The sequence below is a fragment of the Paroedura picta genome, chromosome 3 (genome assembly GCF_049243985.1).
Source record: "Paroedura picta isolate Pp20150507F chromosome 3, Ppicta_v3.0, whole genome shotgun sequence".
Classification (NCBI taxonomy): Eukaryota; Metazoa; Chordata; class Lepidosauria; order Squamata; family Gekkonidae; genus Paroedura; species Paroedura picta.
Genome location: NC_135371.1, coordinates 132,647,886 through 132,675,755, shown reverse-complemented (window position 1 = coordinate 132,675,755; position 27,870 = coordinate 132,647,886). Strand labels below are relative to the sequence as shown.

The 27,870-nt window shown below is 44.4% G+C and overlaps 3 protein-coding genes across 7 annotated transcripts in view; 2 read left to right on the top strand and 1 right to left on the bottom strand.

The window, feature by feature from the left end:
• LRRC59 (leucine rich repeat containing 59) overlaps positions 1-3,475 on the top strand; it is a 13,356-nt gene extending 9,881 nt beyond the window's left edge. For all 5 annotated transcript variants that reach the window (XM_077327921.1, XM_077327920.1, XM_077327925.1 and 2 more), the window contains exon 8: positions 2,777-3,475. In XM_077327921.1, the coding sequence (XP_077184036.1) occupies positions 2,777-3,018 (242 nt within the window). In that variant the 3' untranslated portion in view covers positions 3,019-3,475. The remainder of the gene's footprint in view (positions 1-2,776) is intronic.
• Positions 332-15,683, bottom strand: EME1 (essential meiotic structure-specific endonuclease 1). Its single transcript, XM_077327919.1, has 9 exons — positions 15,468-15,683; positions 12,710-13,551; positions 12,500-12,627; positions 11,278-11,367; positions 10,038-10,150; positions 8,400-8,496; positions 7,322-7,437; positions 5,747-5,936; positions 332-4,507 (listed from the first exon to the last, which is right to left on the bottom strand). Exons 2-9 carry the CDS (start codon positions 13,515-13,517, stop codon positions 4,328-4,330), a joined length of 1,722 nt encoding a protein of 573 aa, XP_077184034.1. The 5' UTR covers positions 13,518-13,551; positions 15,468-15,683; the 3' UTR covers positions 332-4,327.
• On the top strand, positions 15,630-27,870 carry MRPL27 (mitochondrial ribosomal protein L27). The gene is made up of 4 exons (XM_077327931.1): positions 15,630-15,823; positions 24,489-24,608; positions 25,388-25,455; positions 27,444-27,870. The coding sequence occupies exons 1-4, from the start codon at positions 15,769-15,771 to the stop codon at positions 27,648-27,650; spliced, it is 450 nt and encodes a 149-aa protein (XP_077184046.1). The 5' UTR covers positions 15,630-15,768; the 3' UTR covers positions 27,651-27,870.

Genomic DNA, 27,870 nt, shown 5'->3' with positions numbered 1-27,870 from the left:
CTACAGCAAGCAGGGGAGGGCGTGGCCTTCCAGCAGTGCCGTTTGCATAGAATCTTGCTGGCAGAGGAGTGACTCCTATTGTGACATGTTTGGTCTCATCCAGGTCCCATTAAATGTATTGTTTCCGCTATAGGCCACAAATATATTACAAAGCACATACAGCTCTAAAAGTAGAACCAGTTCAGTTATGAGCAATGATTTAGCACTGAGCCGTTTTGCACATCATTTTTAGCCAGCATTTCTTGATGAGGGTCAAGATGAATGACGAAACATTTTAAAAAAAACAATTTGATAAGACAGCAGTACACAAGACATCCAGTGAACAATGATGTAGCGATCATTTTTTATTTTTATATATGCTTACATTTATACCCCCACCACTCACGACAGTGTTGCCTCATGGTGGCTTACAATATAAAACACAATCACAAATCCCCATAAAACTCATTAAAACATTAAAATCCCTAAAATACAGTATCAGTACCAAAAATTGATGTGCACAATATCCCAATGGCGGAATAACTTTGATGGCCCAAAAACCCAACTTGGCTGTTCCAGCCTAGCCGATAGCATGGCCTCACGGGGGTAATGCCAATATAAACACGCTGGTTTGACATAGGGCAGCATAGGGTGGGGCCCACATCTTAATCCTGGTCATCCCTCCAGCCTCAACCATATGCCTGGTGGAAGAGCTCCATCTTACAGGCCCTGCAGAACCTGGATAGTTCCATCAGGGCTCTTAGCTCTTCTGGGAGCTCATTCCACCAGGTTGGGGTTGAGGCCAGGCAGATGTCCCAGCAGCCCGGGACCACCAGAGGGAAGGTCCCTGCAGGGGACATAGGTAGATAAGCGATCCCTCAGATAGGCAGGACCTAGGCTGCATATTGCTTTAAAGGTCAAAACCAAGATCTTGAACTTGATACGGAAGCAAACTGGTAACCAATGCAGTGCTGCAGCACTGGTTAGATATGGGCCCTCCAAGATGTCCTAGTGAGGACCCTTGCAGCTGCATTTTGTACCAATTACAATTTCTAGTCAAAGCCAAGGGTAGACCCGTGTAGAGCAAGTTACAGAAGTCTCGTCTGGAAGTCACCATTTCATGGATCACTGTGGCCAAGTGTTCTCAGGGTGCTAGTAGCCGCGCTTGGCGAAGATGGAAAAACACCATTTTGGGCTACTCTTGTGATTTGAGCCTCCATAGAATGGGAGGCATCAAAAATCTCCCCTGAATTCCTGGCAGCTGATGAAGGTGTTAATTGCACACTGTCCAGGTATGGTAGGTGTGCTGCCTGATCCTGCCCTCTTCTGCCCAGCCACAGGACCTCTGTCTTGGAGGTGTTGAGTTTCAGATTACTCTGCTTGAGCCATCCAGCTACTGCTTCCAAAGAACTGGCAAATGTTTTCGGGGGCGAGTCCGTCTGTCCGTCCATTAGGAGGTAGAGCTGGGTGTCATCCACATATTGGTGACAACCCAGCCCAAAGCCACAGACCAGCTGGGCCAGAGGGCACATATAGGGCGCATTAATATAGAATTGTAAAACAATGTAAACAAAAAAGCATAAGGCATGATGTATTGTGGTGTAGAAAAGGAGTACAAAGTTAAAAGAGCATATGAGCATGACTAAAACACAGTTGTTTTTAGCCATTGCTAAGGTGACAATGTCCTACTTGCAGTCTTTTGCAAAATAGAAATACTGTCTTAAATATGAGCAATGGTTTACAGCCCTTTAACTACAGAGGGGGAGCTTGTATTGATCACTACAATAAGATGTCTAAATAACGCAAAATGGCCTCAGTGCATCCATTATTACTATGATATAAAAGTTTAGATTAAGGGGCTTGAAAACATCTCTCGTCAGAAACGGTGGGCATTTGTTGGAAATTGAAGGAGGGCAGGGGCCTGTATAGGTAAGCAAAACGGTTTTAATACCTATGGTGGTATTTAAGCATAACATATAACTATTAGCTAAAAAACTCATTCCACTCAGTGGGTTAATCTTCAGCTTTTAAGTGGGTGTCCTGATTCTGGAATAAGTAATTGGTCAAAAAAGCTGCATGTATGGATTGTTTGCGCTAGCCTTGTTGTAAGACCAAATGTTGCATTTGTTCTGTTGTGATTAATGTTCATCATGTTCTTTAAAAAAACAACAACCCACAATTTCCCAAGGCTGACAAGATGCACAGTGTTGAGTATGGGGAAAGGCCATATGGAGCTGGCTTGTACTGAATCTGACACTTGTTTTATCTCACCCACTATTGTCTGCTGTAACTTACAGTGCTAATTGAGATCTTTTTAAGCTGGGGTGCTGGGAATGCAAAGCATCTCTTTTCCCTAGTAAGAAACACTGCAAGTTGAATGTGTGAAAAATAAGAATGGAGTGCCTGCATCCAAGTTATGATTGAGGTGTGGAAAACAAAATGCAAATTCAGGTTTCCCCTGCAGTGTGCCCTAGGGCTGAAGGCTGCTAATATGAGAGTAGCAGAAAAATGTCTGCCATCTCAGGTAACTGTTAATGTGCATATGCACAATTGAACAGATGGATATGAATCTGGCCTGCTCAACAAAACCAGTAGGAGAATTTCCTAGGACTTGTTTAGTAAATGCCAAGGATATCATGTAGTCACCTTGTCTGATTAATGTATATCTGCTTATAATAGGGTAGGTGTTCATTTTCCATTGTTGGTGACAGCACTTAATAATGGGGATGTTTTGATTTTTATGCAGAAGAGAAATTAATATTCAGCTGACTTATCTTTCTTTCTCCCATTCCTAAAGAGCGCTCAGTTTCCCATCCATCAAAGCAACCTCAGAACAAACGTTCCTGGTCAGGCATCCTGCTAAAGATGCTGCTATTCTTGCTGCTAAGCGCCCTCAGTACTTTGGCTATTTGCAACATTACAGACCTGCAGCACAGATCTGTGTGCATCAGTGTGAACAGGCTCTGTGAAGATGCGCTCACCCTTTTGCAAAGTCACAGGATCCTGCGGAATGTCCTGCAACTGAACTCGCAGCAGTAATGATCTCCGCTCACCTCAGGAAGACTCTTCCACCATCAGCATCTCTTTCAACTGTTTCTGTATCAGCATAGCCAGAATTCCTATGGAATTGTGTTCTGGTGAAAATTGCTGCTAGTCATTCACCATTGGCGGCTCCCTTTAAACAGATCAGAATCACCTCCCAGTTCCCCTCCCCTGCAGCTGCTGCAGGTAATTAGAATTGTTGGCCTTTCCTTTATATATACAAAAGCCTTCCCTGGGCTCCAAAATGCAGGATACTTGCCTACAGAAGAATGAGGAGAGCTTATGCCTTGCTCTGTGAGGTTACTTCTTTGTCATCTTTTAAAAATTGTTATATGGAGTCTTTAATGTTGTATTTCTGTAGGGTTCAAACACTATGTGGAATAGCTGAGTTACTCATATGCTGGAGAGTGGAACTGATGTGGTAAAACATCAATATACATATTTTTATGCAAAAGCTTGTGTGAATCCTGAAATTTGCTTATTCTTCAAACGCCAAACAAGCTAGGATAATCATGTTGTATGGGCAGCTTTCCCAATCAAACTTGCCTAAGCACTTAACAGTTTTAGCCAACTTTGAAATTGCTGTTAGATATCTATCAAGGATATTTCCCTCTAAGCAGACTTGAACTAGGATGGAAACCCCATTGAATTTAGTAAGATGCATATGATATGAACAAGGTAAAACCCAAAGGGATACATAGCAGGAAAGCAGCACAAGGGAGACAGTGATATTTGTGTTATCAAATTAAATCATTGCATACCCATTTTCAAGAAAGTCTTCGAAAAAGAAATACCATGAAAGACTTAGTTCAATAAAAACCCTGTCTGAAATTGCTGCTGCCCATAATCCATTGTGCCTTGACATATGATCAAACCTCTAGTCCAATATGCATGGAAGATTATAGGTTGGGCACTTGCAAACAAGAATGTGCAGTTTAAGGCCTTATGAAATGAAAGGAGAATATTCTTCCAGTTTGGTGGATGGGCCAAACTGGTACATTGAAACAAGAATATGTGGAGTAAGACTTATTCACAGACAGCTTTGACTTCCACTATTCTGCTTTGAGGTTAGCGCTGGCAGTGCATGAGGCATTTCCTACTCATGGGTTATATAACAGTTTGGGATAACAGGTTTTTTAAAGTGCAAGACTACCACTGTATCTCCTAAATGAAAGCAAAAGTTTTCAGTTAGATGCTGTAGACAAAGATAATTTGGAATTGTTAGCTGGGAAGACTTGTGGAAGTTGGGCCGTTTCTCTCTCCCCCATAATAAAATGAGCAGTTTGTACAGAGAGTCTGCTTCAATCTATATTTTTGGTTCATCCAGTGAAAGATCAGGATTACAGGAAGTCATCTGTAAGTAAATCCGTTTGGAGAGCTCTGGACCAACTCGCCTTGTTGTGGCAGTCACACCATCACCACGGCGGACAGGTATCGCTGCAAGAAGATTCTGGCGGTCCTGTTCAGAGGAGATGGTGTTGTAGGCCTAAATGTAACACAGATCAAGACTCGGTCACTGAAGGAGCATGCGTTTCATGCAACAGTAGTCAGGTTTTCTTGGAATTCTGTTTTTCCAAATAGGTAACCATTGCATTATTGTCATGCTGCAGAAACCACTACTTCTAACAGTAAATGTACAATCTAGACCAGCCTATTTTTTTACTCATATACTAATCAGAGATTCATCTTCCTACTTTCCACCCATGACAATGATAGAACAGCTGCTGGAGGTTGGGGGCGGTTGTACAGGTGAAGGAAGTTTAGTCTGATATTAGGAATGCATTCCTAACTATTACAGTGCTTGAATAGTAAAACTATGTAGCAAAGTGGCAGAATCTCCTTTTTGGGGAGTAAATATGCACCAAAAGGCAGAGAGAGACATTTCACAGTTAGACACTGCAAGCATAAGTTCTAATTTTGTTATCAGCTGGATACCTGAAAATCATGAGATGTCATTTAAAAAGTCCTGCAAGCCTAATAAGATCTGACCAAAACCATCTACTGCCCATATCAGAGAAAGCAGAAAAGCTACATTTCACTCCTTGCTGAACCCTTGAGAAAGTCAGAAATACCATCTCACAACTGTTAAAGTGGCTATAGCAAACCTTTTCTCAGGCTTTGCTGCCAGCATCCTATGGATGTTCAATTTAGTAGCCAGAACTATGTCAGAAGTAACATGGGAGCAATACATTGGGATAAGTCTCCAAGTACTGTAGTAACCTGCAACACTTACATTTGTTCAGGAGTATGACTATTCTATACTAGAGCCAGCGTTGCAAAGTGGCTAAAAAGCAGCAAATTCTAATCTGGAGAACTGGGTTTGATTCCATATGCAGCCAGCTGAGTGACCTTGGGCTAGTCATAGTTCTTGGAACTGTTCTTGTAGAGCAGTTCTATCAGAGCTTTTTCAGCCCCACCCCCCTTTACAGGATGTCTGTTGTGGGGAGAGGAAGACAAAGGTGCTTGTAAGCTACTTTGGGACTCCTTTGTGTAGTAAATAGGGGGTATAAAAAACTAGCTCTTCTCTACTACAGAAACATTACAAGTTAAATATGCATTGATTTATTTTTCTTCCCAGAATTGGGTTCCCTGCGTGAATTGTGTCCTCTGTCAGATGTTTTAAAAACAATGAAAATTTCAAAATGAAAACATGGCATAAGCATCCAGATTCCATGTCTGCATATGAAATACTCATAAGCATTCTTGTTGCAACAGACTAGCTTACCTGGACAAGGAGCTGGGGAGACGGGTATCTGGCCACAATGGCATTGGCCATCTCTAGACTGACCCGGTTAAACTGCTGAAACTGTCTCTTCCAGACTTGCAGTAGCCCCTTTCCAGAGCAGTCGACTTTTGCACCCCCAATCCAGTCACCCTCCAAGCAGAAAGAAAAGCAGGGCGTATCCCGTTCTCTTCTGCAAAAGTTACAAAGGAGAAGAGCAATCTTGAGAGCAAGGAAAGGAAATTCCAATACAGACAAAGCATTTGAAGCACAAGAAATTCAGATGGTATCAATAACCCAATGCAAGGGGGTGATGCAGCTGGAGCAGAGCTCTTGAGCAGGGGTAGTCAACCTGTAGTCTTCCAGATGTTCATGGACTACAATTCCCAAGAGCCCCTGCCAGCAAATGCTGGCAGGGGCTCATGGGAATTGTAGTCCATGGACATCTGGAGGACCACAGGTTGACTACCCCTGCTCTTGAGGGTATACCCTCCAGCTACCATCTTTCCTATAGCATTTCTATGCCTGAAGGCAGAAAATGCATTCAAGAGCATCAGCCAATTGCAAGGTATATTCAGGTGGCTTGCTGTGTTGGTCAAAAGCAGCTGAACAAAGTTTATGTCCAGTGGCACCTTTAAGACCAACAAGGTTTTATTCAAGGTGTAAGCTTTCGCGCAAGGTCTCTTCTTCAGGCATAATGAAACCGAATTTCCTCAACTATGCATATCCTGTTTCATTATACCCAAAGTGTGCTTGCACACAAAAGCTTATCATCCTCCCTGGTTCCTCTATATATTTGTGAAACAGCCTGGGGTGGAACATGTCTGGGTGTCTGAGCTGCCCCTACAGCTCCTGCCCTCCCTCCCTGAATGCTAGCCACGTTCCTCTCAGACACGCCAGAGACAGAGACACACAGAGCTCTGCCAGACCAAGCACAAGCCCTCATTCCCTCCTATCACTTCTGCTGCGAGGACACCGAGAGAGCTGCCCCAAGCTGCTTACCAGCCCTGCTTCCCTCCTAAGAACGAGCCCTAATTACCTGCTATGGCTCCTGCACAGAGCGAGCTGCCCCTGCTGCAACGGAGGGGGAAAGACAGAGACAGAGAGCTGCCCCAAACTGCACAACAGCCCTGCTTCCCTCCTACAAACCAGCCTTAATTACTTGCTATGCCTTGGGAGAGAGACACAGAGAGAGATCTGCACCTCCCGGTGTCCCCTGGGCCCTAGCACCCATTGCATTCCTGCTTGCAATGGGCTTTCTTGGGGGGAGGATGTAGAGGAATGCAAGAGGCTTTGGCTAGGGGTCCACACAAGCTTCCTAGGTGATATGTAGGCCTAAGGTGGCAGCAGTAGCAAACTGAAGAAGGTGGAGAACTGCTGCACAGAGGACATTACCTCAGCCTGCCCAGCAGACCTTCCCTGAGGTCCCACTTCAAGAATGAGTATTTCATGCGTAAGTGAAAAGCCTTGCACTGGAGGTTGATGGTTTAATCTCCAGTAGCATCCCTTTAAATTGAGGTTGTTGGTATATTCCCAGGAAATGCCCCAAGAAGTATGCATCTCTATTGTCTCACTCACTTGAATGGTGCTTCAGCGACAGCTTTGGTGAACATGCCAGCAAAATCAGCAAACTCCTTCCAGCTCTCAAGGATGCGAACCTGGACACCTGTGGGAAGCTGTAGCCCCACTAAAGCCTGCAAATGTAAAGACTAAATAGTGAGCAAAGCAGCTTACTTATGAAATGTGGGATGATGCCACTATTCAAATCACCACTTTGGTACAGTATACCCATGAGAAGGTATAAAATCAGTCAAGTTGCTTTTCAAGGCTGACTCTCCAGTCTTCAACCAAACTGTCTGCCACTCTGAATTACAATGCTGACTGCCAGTTATAATATCTCTGCCTTTGAAGGGCTACCGCCCCTTTACTACCTTTGAACATCTTCCCCACAGAAGGCCTACTTGGCATCTCCATACTGTCATTTACACACCAGGCCAGAATATTTCTCTCTGTCCAGGCATCTGGGTTTGAATCCCCACTGCCAGGGAAGCTAGCCAGTTGACTGTGAGCCAGCCAGTCTTGCTCAGGCTATCCTACCTCACAGGGTTGCTGAAGGAGGAAGAATGATGTTATAAAGCCACTTTGGATCCTTTTTGGGGCAAAACAGTATTAATTTCTAAAGAAGGAAACAAGATTTGTCTCACCGTCTTCATCTAGTTCTTTTACAGCCTACATATTGTTTTTATGGCCATCACTGTTTTATGATGACTGTTTTTAACTGAGAAAAGGACATTTTGTTGTTTATGTCCTTCTGTGGCTTAAAAAAATCAAACATTTTATGACTTTTAAACATGATTTTATGTTTTATGCTTTTATTATTTACTTCTGTACTTTTGTCAGCCATCTTGGTAGCCTACACATCTCCTAAATAAGTCAGTCAGCTGTGACCACAATGTGGCCGGTTTCTTCAGGCTCTGTGTTCTGCTGTGTGCTCCAGCCATGGCACAGTTGTACCTACCAACCCACACAAAGGACTGAGGTCAAATGCCTAGCAGCTGAAGGGTAGAATTCCCTGAAGAAGTTCTTTGCAGGAGGAAATTCAACTGAAGTGCTGAGATGTCCTGTGAAAAAGACAAGCTTGCTGCTCCAAACTCACTTCTTCCACGTCCACTCTGGATAACTCTGCAGTTGGAAGGGCCTTCTTTTTCCGATTCCTTTGTTTGCCCTGCTCCTTGGCCTCACTGCTGTGACAACTGAGAAGACAAAAACTTAATAGTCTTTTATCCGAGAAAGGGGACAGGAGTACAATGAGTGGCAGAACTGCTCCCAAGCTCTCAGACAAGTGCAATTGCCTCAGTATGCACGCAGCTGTTACAGAAAGAAACTGTTTGGAATTAGAGCACTGCCAGTTTTAAATTTCTTCCCAGGAAAATGTGCTCTGGGTTTGTACAATAATCTGTTTCATAGGCAACAATGGGAAAGATTTATTTTACTTGGTATCACTTAGGCTAAAGGTGTAAAATTTCTAGACATTTTAAAGCCTGCAGTTTTGCTTTAAAAAAAAAAAGAAACTGGAGTTTCTTGAACTGCATCAAACATATAAAACACATACTTTATAACTTAATTAGCATATAAAACTGTATGATTTTGCATATTTATGAAATATTAAAGGATACACGCCTTTCCTTTCTACAATAAAAAATACAAACATAGCCAAGTTTAAAGGTCTATGCTACCTTAAACACATACATCTTGGCTTGGGCTATTTGAGTGGTAAGGGGGAAAAGTTGAAAATGGTTAACACAGTGTAGTAAAGGAACAGTGTAAGTCAGGCAGAAACAGTCTCATATGGTCATATGCAAGGGCAGTGACATATCTAGATATTATTAAACTATAAACTATTATCTTCATACACATTACAGCAGGTTAACTGGACAAAATTACTCACTTTTAAATATATATTTGAAAATATGTTGTATATGTCTCTATCACGAGTGCACAACAGACAGCCTGCATGTGGCCTGACAGAACAATGTTGCAATGTCTGCATCCCCTTCCCATGATGCAGGAGGAAAGGAGGTGTTTTCATCCCCCTGCCCACACTCCTTGTTGTGTCTCTGCCTTTCCCAAAGAATAAGCAAGTGAGAGCAGCTGCCTGAGTGGGAAAGTGACAAATGTCTCATCCTGTGCTTAACTATTCCATGCACAGCATGAGGAGTGATAGCTAGTTGCAGTCAAGCACCCAAGCACCATCTCAAACATGAGATGAGCAGTCATTACCAGAAAACAACTTTACCAACCACAAGATACCCATTCTAGAACTGGGCCCAAAGCTGTATATACACAATGAAGTTGGGGTCAACCAGCTCTGCTCTGACAGCTACTTTGTCCTGTAACACAATGCTACTTGGATACATTGAGGGGAAGGAATGAGTCAATCTTTTAATTCTTCATCCTTGTGACTTGACTCAGACCTTTTAATTTTTTTTTTTACTTTTTCCCACAGACCATCTTAGCCAGCAAATTTAGGCCTGATGCAAATGTACAAAACAGATTTTATATGCCAAAGATTTGCTGTCAAATATGGCACAACGTGAGATAAAAAACAATGTCTGCCAGGAAACCATGCTGATAAAGTATCGTTTCTAAAGAAAACATGCCAGTAACATACCCCACTTCAGATGATCGCCAAGTGAATCCTAAAGCAGGAAGAAATGATCCACTCAACAAATAGTACCTTTGAGTCAAGTCAATTCAGGGGGATCTATAAATCTCTAAAATAAACGATGCTAACCTGAAGTATTTGTCTAGGCCAACAACAGCCATTGCCACAGTTTTCCCAGGGATTTTCTTCTTGATTTTAGCCACAAAGCTCTGCAGAGTAACGGTAGATCCTTCCATGCTATCCTATTAAAAAGGAGACATTATATTTTGGGGGGGGGGGGGGGCAAAGCAAATCCACACAACCTCCAACAAGATCCATAAGGTTATAAAGCATCTCTGCAAGAAAAGCTACATCTAGGATACAGCACTCCTACTCATGGCCTGCTGGGTGACCTTGGGCCAGTTGCAGTTCTCTCAGTTTGTGGTTTCACTGCCTGCTGTGGATCTAAGCCAGCCTTTCTCAACTTCTTTACTTTTGAGAAACTCCTGAGGCTTCGAGAACCTCCAGAAGTGGCACAGTTGTAAAGAATATGGTTGGGAAGTATAGCTGTGGACATGCCCACCTGGGCCCCTCCCCTTCCCACTCGCTCCAGGCCAACTAAACAAAGCACTTACAATATGTCAACACAAGTAGGAAAGCCTGTTTTAAAAATCAGCTGAGGGCCCCGGTGCCCCCCTCCCCAGCTCTCCTGTCAACTAGGAGGCCAGCAAGAGTGGTGCAGCTCTCTGCGGAGGGCACTGGGTTGTGGTGAGGCTGGAACCTACCCTACACCTCCCTGGTGGCTAGGAGGCCAGCAAGAATGGCGTGGGTGAGGTGGGATGTGCCCATTTGGCCTTCCCCGCTGTCCACTGGAAGTTAGGAGGCTGGCAAAAGTGGCACAGCCACCATGGAATGTGCTTGGCTGGCCTTCCCCTCCCTCTGCCAGCAGCCAGAACGCCAGGGAAAGTGGTGTGGTCGGTGCAGGACACACTTGGAGGGCCTTCTCTGGCCTCCCGGCAGGCAGGAGGTCAAGAAGCACCGGCTCTTCTTCCTCATGGCAAGTACCAGGAAGCAGCACAAGGAGGATGACGGGATCGGGAAGAGCCGCTGATTGTCCCTCAGTAGAAGAGACTATTTCTTCTACTATTGGTAGACTATTTCTTCTACTATTGGTAGACTATTTCTTCTACTATACTATTGGGGGCATGTCACTCAGTGAGGGAAAATCAGAAGTTTGGTACATCATTGGAAGCACCCGACACATTTTATGTAGTATGATGCTTCCAGAAATGTTACAATAGACCTCTGCAGTTTTTCAGCATTTGGTCATTTTTGCCGAAAGTGACCATAAATCTTGTCACTAGCAAACTGGAAAGCAACTAGACCTCACCTGCTTATAGTTTCGGATCATGGAGACAAAGTCTTCAAGAAGCACGAGAACAAGGATGTTGGGTTCTTCTATCCAGTTGTCTTCTTCAGCCTTCAGACACAAACACCACAGACTTAAGTTGAGAAGAGTTGAAAAAGAAAATACAAAGAATTCCATTCTTTGCATTGTTCATGGTGTGCCATAATTTATATCAATTTTTATTTGCCTTTTCTGATTTTGTAATACTAGTCCTGTCATATTTGTATTGGATCTCTTTTGTCTAAATGCATTGTTTTTATATTTTGTAATATAATATGCCTCAAGCCTCAGTGAGAAAGTCAGACTACAAATCAAGTAATCTAGTAAATGAACATAATGTCAATTATCAGGGGGGACACCACTGCAAATATTGCAGAATTACTGAGCGTTTAATCTAATAAATAGATTTTCACAGTTATGAGCTTTTGAGAGACACAAACAGGAATCTGACAAAGGAACCTGGAACTTTTGCAGGTCTCTAAGGTGCTACTGGATTCAAATCCAACTGTTTTCCTGCAGGCTTAATCCAGCTAACCTCTGCAATTGGTCTAACAATGAAAGCTATATCCTTCAGAAAATATATCCTACTACTACTACTACTACTACTACTACTACTACTACTACGTAATGCACCCATTAAACGTATGTAATGGTAATTACAGAATAAAGCTGTTTGTCAGATTATATGAAGCAAAACTGGACTACAGATAACATCCAACTCGATTAATGTGGAATTTGCTTTACTTTGGAATTAAATTCAGATTGTTTCCAATCTGAATTGGACATTAGGAAAGATACGAATCCAGAAGTGATAATGATCCAGAAAACTATTACTACCTACTGAAACCTTCAGTGTCAAAATTCAGTTCTGGAGGAATCCTCACAAAATTTACCACAAGATGCATTGCAGCTCAATTGTTTATAGTGCTGGGTCTGTACCTACAATTTGCAATAAGCTGTAGTGGTGAGGGAGATAACTCTTGAGATATTTGCTCAGGTAACACAGAAAATATAGCTGGGAAAGGAACATACCCTTTTGTGCATGTGCTGCAGGGATTAAAAGAAGAAAACCCTGAAGTACATGTGCACTAAGATTTGTTAGAGCAACAAAGTCACCAAAGAAATCCCAGATAGTCAACAGCCTGCCAATATAGCATTTTTGTTAGAAACAGAAAGAAAGGGAGAAAGATCTGTGCTTCCCTACTTGAGCTATTCCAGTTTTCCTTCTCCAGGTTATACTGCAGGGGACAGCTTGATTCGCAATGGCGTAGCTACAGTCCATGGACTGCAAAGTGGTAAGCACCTGTCCACCACCTTCTACCTGCAAAAGACCTAAAGTGGGGATAGAGGTCAGGGAGCTGTAGGGAGGGTAAAATATTAACTTATAAGAGAGCTAGGAGTGAAAGAGAAATACCTGGATCCAGCACTATTTGAATGTGCTTCAGACATTCTTTTGGCCTCTGAGCTTTTTGCAGCTTGGCAAGAGCCTTCTTCCTCTCTCTTTCCTGCTCCTGCAGCCTCTTCAGAGTTTCTTGATCTTTTCTTTTCTGTGCGGCGTCCTGGTGAGCTTTATGGTGGTGAGCTTCCTCTTGGTTGTCTTTTGTTCTTGTCTGAAGAGGGAAGGACTCCAGGTTCTTCTCAGCAATTCGGTGGCTTCCATTTTCTTCTGAGCACTGAGAGTGACAAACTGAAAGCTGTTTGATGGATGTTTCCTTAGGATGTCTGGGAGCCATTTCCTGGTCACTCTCTGACAACTCCCAAGTATTGAGTACAGCTCTCCTCCGGATGTCTGATGCTCTGGGTTGTGACTGCTGCCAGTAAATAGTGGCTACTTGCTCACCATCTGAGTGTAGTCTCTTGGGCCCAGCCAATTCAGGGCTTCTTCGTTCCTGGATTCTAGTAAATGAAGCCCCGGTTGTAGAAGGTTTGGCGTCCAAGTGGTTTCTCCTGAGCCTCTCAGCCAAGGGCATTAGGTCCTCATCCTCTTCACTTTCATCACTGAGCTCTGGCATTTTTTTCAGTTGCGTAGCAGCTCTGGCTGAGTCTTGCCCACGACAGGCCTTTTTCCATGCAGGAGACTGAGTGGCTGAGTCCTCAGAATCCGAGCTGCAGAGGACAACAATTTCATCTCTTAGAGGGAGCTGCTTCTTTAGAAAAGAAAAGGTGGGTAGCTCCTCAGCCTCACTGTCACTCACTTCTGGGAACATTGTGTCTACTCTCATGGGATGAACAGAGGGCAGTAGAACCAGGTAACATCTAAGGAAGGAAGAACAATAATTAAAGTAATTGTCAGCTGCAAGACAGCTTTAGCTGGGACACCACACTCTTGACTTATCTACAGGAAAGGTCTCTCCAACATTTCATGGGATCTCCAACAAGGAGATTTCTACCACATTAATCCATCTGTCTTGTGGAAAGAGGCTGCCAGTTACAGAAAGTTACTGCAGAGCAGTCATTTGCACAGTTTTGCTCCTAGTGCAGGGCAGCAGGAAGAGGGAAATCCATCCAACTACATACCATAGTTTCAAGAATGAGCATAAAGAAATCTTATACACACTTTGTTGCCAGATGTAGTGATAGCCATAGGAACAAATAGCTTTAGAAGGGGACTAGGTAGATAGATTCATAGAGGATAGGTCTATCAGTGACTACTAGCCATGGTGACTATGGGGAACCTCCACATTCAGACGTACTACTATTCTGAATCCCAGAGCCAGTAGGCAACCAGGGGAAGGCCTCAGCCTCTATGCCCTGTTGTTGGCCCTCCAGAGGAACTGGCTGGCCACTGTGTCAGATGGGATGCTGGACTCAATGGACCACTGGTCTGATCCAGCCAGGCTCTTATATTCTTAATGTTGTTGCCATGTGCTATAAGTGTCCTGCTTAGGGGCCTGGCTTCCTGCATTTTAATCAACAACAATCTTTATTAACGGTCATTTAGACCAGTGGTCCCCAACCTTTTTATCAGCGGGGACCACTCAACGCTTGACAATTTTACTGAGGCCCGGTGGGGGGGGGGTAGTTTACTCCTCTACTCTCAACCACTGCCCTAACACTCTCTGATCGCTATGGTAATGTTTAAACATCCCTTCAAAATAAGATACAGACACGCCACAACAATGAACATAAGGAACATTTTATTTTCATGGAAATTTTAACTCACGACAATGACAAATCAATGGGGACCCTGACCTTGTTTCTCTGCAATGAGATAGTCCCATCTGGGAGTGATGGGAGACAATGACACCCGAAGTGTATTGTAAAAGGCTGGGGGGGGGGGGAGAAGGCGTCCTTCGCGGCCCACCTCCAATTAGTCGACGGACCACATATGGTCCGCAGCCCACAGGTTGGGGATCGCTAATTTATACCAGTACAAACTGTTCTACATTTTAATCTCACAATTCACAACATTCTGGTCAATCCAATCCTTAGCTTAGTACAGCGGTTCTGACATGCTTTATAGCAGGACATTATGTCTAAGCTTACTCTACTTTCTCCAGCCCACTTGCATGCTACTTTCTCCCTCCCTCCATAAAAGGCAGGGATCTCATATTTAGTTAACATTTAAAATTCCCATGCTTCTTACTGAATAACAGGCTATATTGTTCCTGGCTGCTCTGTACCCTGGGCAAAGGCAACCCCAAACTTACATTTCTGGCTTCTTCCCATGGCTACCAGGTTCATCCTCTTCCCTCCTGGCCCCCACGACCCACCACCTGTGATGTTCCAACCCACTTTTGGGTTTTCACTCAGTTTGGGAACACTGATTTCGGGACAGCCTAGTAGTGCATTCCGCCGCTTACTGCAGTCCAAATGCACTGATATCACTGGCTTCCTAGACTGCACAGAGAACATTTAATAAGCTGTTACTGTGAGATATTTGCTGTCTCGTAAATTAGCCCATTAAAGGTAACTGCTATCTAAATAAGTCAGCAGTGAGAGACCTAACATTTTATTTTGATCATTTTTGCTGTTTTCATAGAATCATCATAGAATCATGGAGCCTCGAGGGTTCGACTCTCTGCAGGATGCATTTATAACTTATTATTTTTATGACTGCTGATTGCCCATGCGTACTTTTTTTTTTTGCATCGTTTTTCCCCTCTGCTGGTCTAAGACGAGATTAACAAATAAAACCAACGCTAGTCGGCTACTTTAAGGGGGGCACTCACCAAGCCTCAGCCTTGGCGCTTCGCTCGGGATCTGCGGGCGGGGCTCGAAACAAGCCAGGGTGGCGGCTGCCCTTGGGCGCCCTGCTGCGGCCCCCAGAAGCGGGGCTGGGAGAGGAAGCGCCGCCCGCAGAGCCTCCCCGTCCACGACCTGCCGCGAACTGCGCGCGGGGGACACTCTCGGCCCCGGAACGGGCGGCCGCATTCAAACGCCCCGCCGGCCGCTCTGCCCGCCGGATCCGGAAGCGGAGAGCACGAGGGAGGGAGGGAGGGCGGCCTGGGAGCACCCTCGAGCGGAGGCGTCATGGCGGGGCTGCTCCGCCTGGGCTTCCTCTGGGGCAGGCCGGTTAGCAGCCCACGTGAGTTGGGGGGGGGGTGCAGGGCTGGTTCCGCAGGGAGGGTGGAGATCCGCGCGGCAGTTTAGCCCACCTGAAGGCACCTGGGTGGCGCGACTCCGAGCCTGGTCCTGGGGCGAGGCCGCAGGTCTGCCATCCGAACAAGGATGCCGGGGGGGGGGGGGGGAGATAGTCAGGCCGGCCCTAGGCAGAAGTGGGCACTGCTTTAGTTTTTAAAAAAACCCCAAACAAAACGGTGGGATTTGTGAGTACGATAGTGCGGGTTTAGAAGCCTGGAATTGCTGCATTGCCCATCTGGAGGGTGGGAAAATGTTCTGACTGCAACTACTCGGTTTTGCAAGCGCCACGCGGCCACGTTTCAGTCCTTTAGGTCCTCATCTGAAATATCGCACTTCTTTTCCCCCTTGTCCTCCGTGTTGTCAACCTCCCAAGCACCCTATACACACACGGCCCCATCCCCCTTCCTCTTCCTGCTTACCTTCTCCTCGGGCCTCTGCTGGTCACGCAGTGGCTGGCTTAGGCCCCTGGGTCCGGCGTGGCTACTGCCGAGTCTTCACTGGGCAGGGCGGCCGCCACCAAGGCACCCACTGGTCCCGCAGCGGGTGGCTAAGCCCCTGGGACCGCCACGGCCACTGCCAAGGCCTTGGGGTGGGGCAGCTGTTGTCAAGGCCCCCACTGGCTGTGCAGGGGCTGGCAAGGCCCCCAGGGCCGGCATGGCCTCTGGCTGGGCCCTCTACATTTTCTGTTGCATTCCATAGGTGGGACTACAGACATCTTGTCCATATTCATATCAGTTTGAGGAGGTGTGTTAGAAGATGTGTCCCACATCAAAAAGTTCTGAATTCTGGCAAAATGAATAATATGGACAGCTTCTATATGATAAACAAGTTTTTAGTACAACTAGCACAACTCTCCCAAAAGGAGCAAGAGAAAATATACATCTGTATTACCAGTTACAAAAGAAAAAGCATGTGGTCTGTGGCATGAATGTCATGTATGGGGATTCACTCTGGACTCATTAATAGGGTTTGAAATATCTGCAGATACCTGCCTAACACTGTGAAGATTCAAGTCAGACTCAGTGATTTTATTATGGGATTCACATGAGTCAGCTATGTGATGCTGCTACAAAAGAGCTGACTTCATTAATAGAAGCTGATATTAAAGTTACAAGATGTAGTCATTCCACTCTATCATGCACTTGTCAGTGCTAATTTGGACTAACTCTGGGCTCCTTCACATTTTAAATAGGCTGGGAATTGGAATGGATTCAGAGGAAGGGGTTTGTGGGATCTAGAAGGCAAGTGCTATGAAGAAAGGTTGAATGAATTGAAAACGTTTATCCTGGAGAATAGGAGACCTAATCACACCTTCAAATACCTGAAGGGCTATCACATAGAAGAGGACAGAGACCTTTTCTCTGCTGCTCTAGAGGCCATAACTAAGTCATGGGAGGATAGATATCAGCTGAATGTTAGGAGATGCTTTCCAGTGGAGGGCTGTCCTTCACTTGGACTGTTTCTGCACTAGGAACATTGTTCAAATTTGCATTTGTAAAGGATTGAGTTTTTTGCTCATTTCTGCACTGAAATTTGTGCAGATCCAAATTGTTCCTTCACTTGCCTCGCAGCCAGTTTTCATTTTTTAAAGCGGGGAGCAACAGGGTCTAATTGAGGGCTGGCAAATGCGAAAAAGTATGCAATCAGGATTTTACCCATGCCCGTCTTTTGAGTTATTTGGAAATGCCCCTTTCCTTTTCACCATTCTCCCTCCCCATCATTCTAAAAAATCTGCCTTTTTTAATTGCCTCCCCCCTTCTCCCAAAGTGTCCCGAATATAATTTTTAAATGTAAAAAACCTGAGTTATAACATATAACACTGCTGTGTGTGAGGTTTCTACCGACTGCCACAATAAGAAACCTCGATTTGGTGCAAAGATTAGTTTATTGTAAGATTGCACGTAGACCCTTTCGATATGTTGCCAAGACTAAAGACCAATAACATCAGGTCACTTACATCCTTTCCCACCCCAGAGCCACCCTGAGTCCCAGTTTGAGCAGGAAAAACAGACTATGCACGATCAAATCTATGCGAAGAGCCAGATAAGAACTGGTAAACAGGTAAACAAGGGAGATGAAACCAAGGACACTTCACACAGCCCGCACTCCTTAGGACTTCCTCCCAAGTGTCCATCAATCCTGCTTAGCTTGACAAATGGGGACACATACAGGGTTCAATCAAAGGCCCAAACAAATGGCAAGGCACAGCCCAAAAGCTAGATGCTTATTGAAGTAAAGGGTCCCAAGGAACAGATTGCATAGATATATGGAAGAATCACCATTCTGACATTGTGCAAGACTGCTTTTTTGAAACTTAGAAATAGCATTGTGATGCCATCACAAAGGGGTGATCATGTTATGAAGCTGCTTCTAAATTTTTAAAACAGTCTTCCATTCTTACACAGCAGTGTTATGATGTTATAAAGTTATAACTCAGTTTTTTAAAAAATTACATTTGGGACACTTTGGGGGGAAGGGGGAGATGATCAAGGGTGCAGAATAGTGGGATTAAGGAGCACAATGAAAACAAAGGAGCACGCAGGCACCATTTTGCACAAAACATGTTTTGAAAAGGGGAAGGGAGCAAAGCATGATGGGAGCCTGCCTCCGTTGGACTCAGTGCAGAAAGCATGTTGCAAAAGCCCAAATGCGGAATGGCTAGAGTCGACTCGCAATGTCCAAAGGAAATCCAAAGCAAGGCTAAAAGCAGGTATGTCTCCTAATGTGGAAACACTCATGTCTTCAAGGAGAGGTTGGATAACTATCTAACAAGAAGGTTATAATTCTTTGGATTTTCTGCACGGTGTAGCAGGTTGGATTGGCTTGATCTTTCCCATTTAATAGCATTGATGCAGAAGATTTTAAATTTACCAAATAAATAGCAGAGGACCTGTTCAAATGTACATACATGTTTGTGCTTAAATTCACTATCCTGGAGCAGCAGGATTGTTCTTGTCATGGCCATGTATGCAGGGGGGGAAAGGCATACCCCCAAACGGCTACAACACTCTTTAAGCTCTGCATCAGTATATGGAGACAGGAGCCTGGATCCAAGTGAGCATTTCTGTGGGCAGAAGGATTTAAGGTAGCATTTAGGGCTGCGGGGGAGTGGTGCTCCATGGGCAGAAACACTTCCAGCTGTGGAAGTGCACTGATGAGTGTAAGGACATGGGGTGTACATTGAGAACACATACAAATGTGTGAATAGACCTTAAAATATTGTTGGGCAGAGCCTTATGTCCTCTGCCTTGCTGTGTCTCTAGGTTATTATCCCTTTGCCATTCACATTTCAAATTGATGTTTCTTTGTTAACTGTTGCCCTCCTCCCTAATCCTTTAATATGACTCCCTGTGTGCATATGGGAAATTTACGATCAAATTAATCCTGTGTTTAATTTGCCTGAGGAAATTAGGAGAACTGTAGTACTCTTTTAGCAATGTGCTAGTTAGAAGGCCGAGCAAAAAGGTTTAGAGGTGAAATGGACCTGGCTGCTAATTGCATGCAAAAGAATAGACTGAAGTCCCACAAAGTAAAAGTCAAAGGCGTCGTGGTGTTCCTGATTGCGAATGACGTGAGCATTTATCAAGAGCATGTGTTTATGTGAGAAATGCTTTGCGAAGCTGCCAATTTTTAATCCAAAATTGGCAAATATTAACTGTTTAAGCAAAACAAAATGCAAGCAGGTGTACTAGTCCGTTAGGAAAATATCCAAACGCTGGCATTAGCATAATGCCTTTATTAAAATAAACAGTTGAGTTAACAGCACTTGAGTTCTCAAGAACTTTCCCTGAGCTGGCTGCTGATGAAATGAGAGTGGTGGGAGAGCTCTTCAGGGCCTTCATGTCTGCCATGCCCATGTAAAAGACTTAAGATAAAAACTGGAGGTGTCTGAGGGGTGGGGGGAGATAAAAATAAAGCAACAACTTCAAGCTGGCCTTTCTAGTAGGACCAGCCTTAAATGTTCTAATATAGTGAGTACAAAGTTTTGAGTTGCTCCTCAAGCTACTTAGTAAGTACAAAAGCAGAACAGAGCTAGTAATATAAAACTTCTGGAAATCTTGAAGCTGAAAATCCTTTTCTTTGGGAGGAGAATTTTAAATATAGGCAATCATTGCTTTTTAAAATCAAGCCTAAATTTGCATTACTGTTTTCAAACTATAAAATGTGTTACTTATAACTTAATTAATAGATGTAATTGTACTGTTTGGGGTATTTGTGAAACTTGTTTAGGATATGGAAGGAAGACCTGATAACCAAGGAAGGAATATAAACAAATAACCAAAAAGAAGAGTTGGCTCTTATATGCTGTTTTTCTCTACCCAAAGGAGGCTGAAAGTGGCTTACATTCGCCTTCCCTTTCTTCTCCCCACAACAGACACCCTGTGAGGTGGGTGAGGCTGAGAGAGCCCTAATATTACTGCTTGGTCTGAACAGTTTTATCAGTGCCAAGGTCACCCAGCTGGCTGCATGTGGGGGAGTGCAGAATCGAACCCGGCTCGTCAGATTAGAAGTCCGTACTCCTAACCATTACACCAAACAAGGCTTGTAGGGAGAGTGTTAGAAAAGCGAAAGCTCAGTATGAGCTTCGACTAGTAAGAAATACTGAAAACAGCAAAAATGGGTTCTTTAGTTACTGTATATTCAAAGTAAGAAAAAAAGAATAGGGACATGGCTGGATCATTACAGATCCAAGAAAGTGACATTGTAACGGATGATGAATGCTCAATTCCTACTTCTCAGTCCTATCTTGCGAGGAGAATCATGCTCCATGTGGTAAAATCATTTCACGTGATAAGGGATGGAAGTTGTGGCCTGGGATCACTGTAAGGGTAGTCCACAAACACCTAGTTTCTCTAAATGATACTAAATCCTTTGGGCTAGATGCATTGCATTCAAGGGTACGAAGAGAACTTGAAGATGTAATTTCTGAGCCTCTGTCAATTGTTTTTGACAATTCTTAGAGAACAGGTGAAGTGCCATAAGATTGGACAGGGGCAAATGTTGTCCACTTCTTTAAGAAGGGGAAAAAGGAGGATCCGGGTAACTACCGATCCGTCAGCTTGACATCTATAGCTGACACAATTTTAGAACAAATCATCAGTCGGTCCTGGAGCAGCTAGTGCAGATGGCTGTAATTTCTAAAAGTCAGCACGACTTTCTCAAGAACAAGTCATGTCAGACAAATTATCTCTTTGAGAAATTTACAACCTTGCTAGGTGAAGGGAATTCTGTGGACATACCATATATACTTGCGTACAAGCCTAGTTTTTCAGGACCTTTTTTATACTGAAAAAGCCCTGCTTGGCTTATACACGGGTATATACGGTAATTTAAATAAAAGCCTGCTCCAGCCACCCAGTCGTTGCATTGCCTTTTGCAAACGTGTACTGCAAGCTGAGCTTGCTCTGGCAGCTTGTAGGACATCAACGGTTTGACTGAGGGACTTTGATCTTTTTTTCCTTTTGCCTTTACTTCTTTCTCTTCTTAATCACTTCTTCCAAACTATTCTTTGGTTTCTGGGGGTGGGGTGGGTTTTGGGGGTGCTTTGGGATTTACTGTTTCTTCTATTGTTTCTTCTTTTATCTGAGAGGCAGCATTGTTTGCCTTTTCTTCTTGGGGTTGTGTTTCTTTTAAAAGTTGATTTTTACAGTTCTTTCTTTCAGTGTTTTGTTCTAGGGGGCACTGCAGTTGTAGTTAGAGTTGTCCATTCTCCCAGTTTGGTAGCTGTTGTATTTGTTGTAGTAGGTTGCCAGCTTCGGATACTGTTGTTCTGCTCTGCTTTGCTGGCCTGGGGGGCAATGTTTGGTTCTCCTGCCAGAGCTGTTCTCACAGAGCAGTTCTTTTAGAGCTCTCTCAAAAGAGGAAGGTGAGGCAATTGTAAGCTGCTTTGAGACTCCTTTGGTTATTGAAAAGCGGGGTACAAAAACCAGCAGCTATTCATCCTCTTGACTTTTCTGTATTTTGGGGGGGGGGCTGGATGGGAGAGCCTGTGATGATGGAGCATTTCCCACCCTTGGCTTATATGCGAGTCAATACGTTTGCCCAGATTTTGTGATAAAATTAGGTGCCTCGGCTTATATGCAGGTCAGCTTATATGCAAGTATATATGGTAGTTTGATTTCAGTAAGGCTTTTGAGAAGGTTTCAAATGAAATTCATATTGACAAGTTAGTAAAATGTGTTGTGGATCCTATTACTGTTATGTGGATTGAGAACTGGTTGACAGATCACACCCAAAAGGTGCTTGTAAATTGCTTGTCATCTTCTAGGAGAGGAGTGACAAATTGAGTGCCTCAGGGATCTGTTCTGGGCCCTGTGTTGTTCAGCATATTTATAAATGATTTGAATGGAGGAATAGAAGAGGTGCTTATTACATTTTCAGATGATACTAAACTGGGAGGGGTAGCAAACACACCAAAACACAAAATCAGAATACAGGATGATCTTGACAGACTAGAACACTGGGCTAAAATTAATAGACTGAATTTCAATAGTGATAAATTATAGGATGGGTGAGATTTGTCTTGGCAGTAGTGCATGTGAAAAGGATCTGGGGGTCTTAGTAGACCATATAGTGAACATGAGTCAGCAGTGTGACTCGGTGGCTATAAAGACAAATGGGATTTTGGGCTGTATTAAAAGAAGTATAGAGGTGATGTTACCACTTTATTCCACCCTGGTTAGACCTCATTTGGAGTACTGTGTTTGGTTTTGGGCACCACAGCTGAAGAGGGATGTAGACAAACTGGAGCATGTCCAGAGCAGGGCTACAAAGATGGTGAGGGGTTTGGGGACCAAGTCATATGAGGAAAGGTTGAGGGAGCTTGGTCTGTTTAGCCTGAAGAGAAAATGACTAAGAGGTGACAGGATCTTCATATTCAAATACTTGAAGGGTTGTCATAGAAGATGGAGAAGAGTTGTTTTCTGTTGCCCCAGAGGGATGGACCAGAACCAATGGGTTGAAATTAATTAAAAAAAAATTTCGGCTAAGCATCCAGAATAAGTTCCTGACAGTCAGAGCAGTTCCTCACTGGAGCAGGATTCCTTGGGAGGTGGTGAGTTCACTTTTGGAAGTCTTTAAGCGGAGGCTAGATAGCCATTTGACACAAATGCTGATTTTATGAAGTTAGGCAGATTGCGAGTGGGTGGGCAGGAAGGGATGTGCCAGGGTTTGTCTCTTGTGGCCCTTCCTTGCATACCCAGGGAATTGCTAATCGCCACTGTGGGATGGTAGGTGAATTTCCTCCAGGCCAGGCTGGGTTCTGGAGATTTCTGGTGGAGGGGATCACTTGGGTATAATGTTGGAGGGGGGGGGGGAGAGAAACACTCTCCTATTTTTCTGCCAGACTTTCCCATTTCCTCCCTTGGGCTTCATATCATGGGGTCCGGGAAGGTAAAAGCTTTCGGTTTGTGCAGACGGAGCCCAGAATTTTGCAGTTTGTCTTTTTCTTGAAACGGAGACCATAGAGGTGTTGCAGGATAAGGTGCTAGGTTCAGATTTTACAATGCCTACTAGGCTGCTGGGATGAGGCAGAAATGATGGTCTTTAGATGGCGATTCAAGAAGTTCTTTGTAATATACCATAAGTTAGTTTGTGTCCAATGACAAAATTAGACTATAGCACAATGGGTACCAAGAGAGGATGGTCTCTTTCTCTAAACCAGGGGTAGTCACTGCGACCCTCCAGATGTCCATGGACTACAGTTCCCATGAATGCTGGCAGGGGCATTCCCATGGACTACAATTCCCATGAATGCTGGCAGGGGCTCATGGGAATTGTAGTCCATGGACATCTGGAGGGCTGCAGTTTGACTACCCCTGCTCTAAATGCTGTCTAAACAGGAGAGCCAGTGTGGTGTAGTCAATAGAGTGGCAGACTAGGACCCAGGGTGAGGCCTGGATTTTAATCCCCACTTCTAACTTGGAAGCACACTGGTTATCCTTGAGCCTGTCACAAACTCTCATCCTGGACTACCTCACAAGGTTGTTGTGGGAATTTGGGGAAGGGGAGAGTGATGCTCTAAAGCTGCTTGGAGCCCTGACTGATAAGAAAAGCAGGATATAAATGCTTAAAATAATGTAATCTCACAAGGAGACTTCAAATGGAGACTGCTTCCATCCCGCCCTACACTGACTTTTTAGGCTTTTATATGATATAAACGTTAGCGTTAAGAGCGTGGCATGAGTGAGCAATGTTATCTTGGTCTAAAGCAGTGGTTCTCAATCTTCCTAATGCCACGACCCTTGAATACAGTTCCTCGTGTTGTGGTGACCCCCAATCGGACAATTATGCAAGTGTTCTTTCACGGAAATTAAACCAAAACTGACCAATGGAATGAAGATCCATTGCTCATTATTGTATATAATTTTTTTCTGGGGTTTCTCAGTTCAGTTCTGCCTTTTGTCCCAACATGCCGATCTTGCTTTTTTCTGCCTACAGGAGGGAGCGGCAACAGTGACCGCGCCTCCCCTCCCCCACCAAGCTGCTCGCCCTCCCACGATTCCTGTGAGAGGGTCGTTCAACCCCCCTCCCCACGTGGAGAACCACTGGTCTAAAGAATGGTGTCAGTTTTTTTAATTCATTTTTTTGCCTCTTCTCTTTGGTTGCAGTTCTTATTTCTCCTACTACCGCTGCTCCAGTAAGGTTTGCATCAAAGAAGACTGGAACCAGCTCGAAAAATCGAGGGGGGAAAAGTCCTGGGAAACGTTATGGCTTTAAAAAAACAGAGGGTAAATCACTTGGCTTTTTTTGCAGCTTTTTACGATTCTTGTTCAACTTTTTAAGAGTTTAGATGACTACAAAGCGTTTTCAAGGCTTTCCTCTTTTGAAGTGTCTGTTGTGATACTGGCCACCAGGTGGCAGCAGCAAGTCAGCCAACTAGGAGAGTATGATTTGTTAAAATATCTGCCCCTCAATCTCATCCTTCCTCAAGGTGTAATTTGTAGCATGGAGCAGCTGTTAATGATGTTTGTGGGATTTTAGAAAATACCAGGAACACTGATGGTGTCATACAAATGGGGGGGGGGGCAGGCGGGGTGCAACTGAATTACCATGTTCTGGATTCCAGGTAATCCAAACTGAGCATTTTCTCTTGTCCTTTGTGAAACACGAGATGCCACATCCTGAACCAGATGGTGTGATACGTTATGGTTGGAGAGAACATGCAAAGAAGTAGACCATGTTAGGAAAGCTACAATTTCTGCAAAGGCTTTGGTGCTGGCATCCTTTATGGGTTTTCCCTCAACAGCGTTGAGCTACGTCCAGCTCAGCCTATGCATCTGTGATCAGAAATGATGTCCGAAGCTTCAGCCCCAGATTTTTCTCTGTAGAAATTACAAATAATCTGTTTCTTAATTCAGACGATCTTAAATCATCCATAGGGTGTTTTTCCTAAAGCAGAATGCTGTAGGTTTGTTTTTTACTTTAGAATACAGTTCCTAGTTTGCTTGCATGCACAGATAAAAGGTTATTTTTTTCCTGCTTATCATTTTATCCAACTTACTTCCAGGTGCATATGTTCACGCAGGCAATATATTGGCGACTCAGCGAGTGATACGTTGGCACCCAGGAGCTCATGTAAGCATTTCTCATTAATTTCTCAATTAATCGAGACTTCCGTTTCCTGAACCTGGTTGGGCAGCACCCTGAAAACATTGCCAGAATTTCCCCAAATGTCCTTGGGATGCAGAATTCTTCTGTGCAACTTCCTTTGTCTTGTGCTGAATTCTGGTTGCCTTGCCTTAATAAGAAGAAATTTGAGCCTCTTTGTAACCATGGCTTGAATGCTGCCCCAAATCTTCGCATTTGGAAAGTGCAGAGTGCAACTTTCTCACCTCCCCCCTTCCGCTGCAACCCACAACGCCCCCCACCAGATGCTGCTCATGAGCAACAGGGGAATCCCAGAAAACTGTATTGTGGGATATTGGAAGTTTGCCGGGGGGGGGGGGGGGGGTGGCAGCAAAAATCACCTGCTTCCTAAATTGAATAGGCAGGATGTAGGCTCAGTTCATGTATCTGAGTGATATTGGAAACCTTGTACGGTCACTGATCTGGAAAAGACTGGGTTGCTGCTGTGTTGTATCGATATGGGGCAACAAAAGCTGTGATCAAACGTTTGACAGTTTAGGAGGCAGATTTTGATAACTGAGGATCCAAAGTGTGCTCAAAAGGGGGTTCTGCTTTATGTTGTTCCGTGATCTTTTTAAAATTAATGTCATTTCTTACTGAACAGAATTGCTTGCTCTCACAGAGCGTCTGAACCATGCCAGGAAGTACCTGAGCAAAAGAGGGAACACAGAGAGTTGTAAATCAAGCCAAACCCAAATTCTCTCTTAGGCAAGACTCTGCAAGTGCTAATTCCAGAGAGGTAGCCCTGCTAGCCTGTTGCAACAAAAAAAAAGGAGTCTTGTGGTACATTAAAGGCTAATTGGTTGTTAGTTGGTTTAATATGGTTGAGAGCCAGTGTGGTGTAATGGTTAAGGGTGGCGACTTCTAGCCTGGAGAACCAGGTCTGATTCCCAAGTCCTTCTCCACATACAGCCAGCTGGGTGACCTTGTGCCAGTCACAGTTCTTCCAGAATGCTCTCAGCCCCACCAAGTTGACAGGGTGTCTGTTGTGGCGAGAGAAGAAGAGTTGATTCTTATATGCTGCTTTTCTGTACCCTCAGGAGTCTCAAAGTGGCTTACAATTGCCTTCCCTTTCCTTTCTCCACACAGACACCCTGTGAGGTAGGTGAGGCTGAGAGAGCCCCGATATCACTGCTCAGTCAGAACAACTTTATTAGTGTTGTGGTGAGACCAAGGTCACCCAGCTGGTTGCATGTGGGGGAGGAGCGGGGAATCAAACCTGGCTCACTAGATTAGAAGTCTGCACTCCTAAACACTACACCAAGTGGAAGGGAAGGCAATTGTAAGCTGCTTTGAGTCCTTCTGGTAATGAAAATCAGGGTACCAAAAACCACCTTATTATTTCTAGTGGAAGGTTTTGTGCACTACAGCCCTCTTCATCCGATGCCACCAGAAACAGTGAGCTGCAGTCCATGAAAGACGTTCTGTTTATTCTTTTAGTTTCCTTGCCACAGTCTGAGGAGATCAGACATGGATTGTTGGTTGGTTGGAACTGAGCTCCTTTCCTGGGACTGGACTACTGTGTAAAAACTGATGATTTATAGTGTTATTTATGCAATAGCTGAGAGATGTTACTCAAGAAATGTGAACGAGAGGGCAAGGGGCCTTTTAAAAATAGTCTTGTGTCCGTTTAAAAATAGCCCTGTGTGTGATCTTATCTGACCATCGGGGACTTTAAATTACACAAATGGCGGAGAAGAGAATGACCATTGGGGACTCTGAGCATGTGCCATCACTTCGTGCCTGAAGGACGCCTGTGCAACAGAGCTTCCCAGGATTATGAAGGCTAACTCTCTCATGGAGAAGTAGCCAGGGCTTTAGTTCAGTTGCCTTTTGCCCATGTGCATGACAAGCCATAAGTGTGATCTCTGCTATCGGATGTTGTGTGCACTCTGGTCCCTAAGCCCCCTTCTCATTCTCTTGTTTTCCCATGTCAGGTGGGGATGGGCCGCAACAAGTGGCTGTTTGCGCTAGAGGAAGGGATCGTGCGCTACACCAAGGAAGTGTATGTGCCTCGTCCCCGAAGCAAGGAGGCCAAGGAGGTGATCCCGCTGCTGCCCCGGGGGGCCGTGCTCTATAAAACTTTTATCAACGTGGTCCCCATGGTCGAGGTGGGGAGCTTCAAGCTGGTCAACATGCTCTGATGCTCATGGCAAAGGACTGAGCCGCAAAGAGGCTGATTCTCCAAGGCCGCCTTTGGGATCAAGGGGCTCTTGTTCGGCTCCAGTAACCACTGGTTGGCTGACGCTCGAGAGCCAGACGACGTTTCAGCAATGTATTAATGTAGTAATCCATTAACATGTATTCTGGAGGTCACTATTGCATTGTCAGTGAAATAAACCATGGCAACACTGTTTTTCTAAA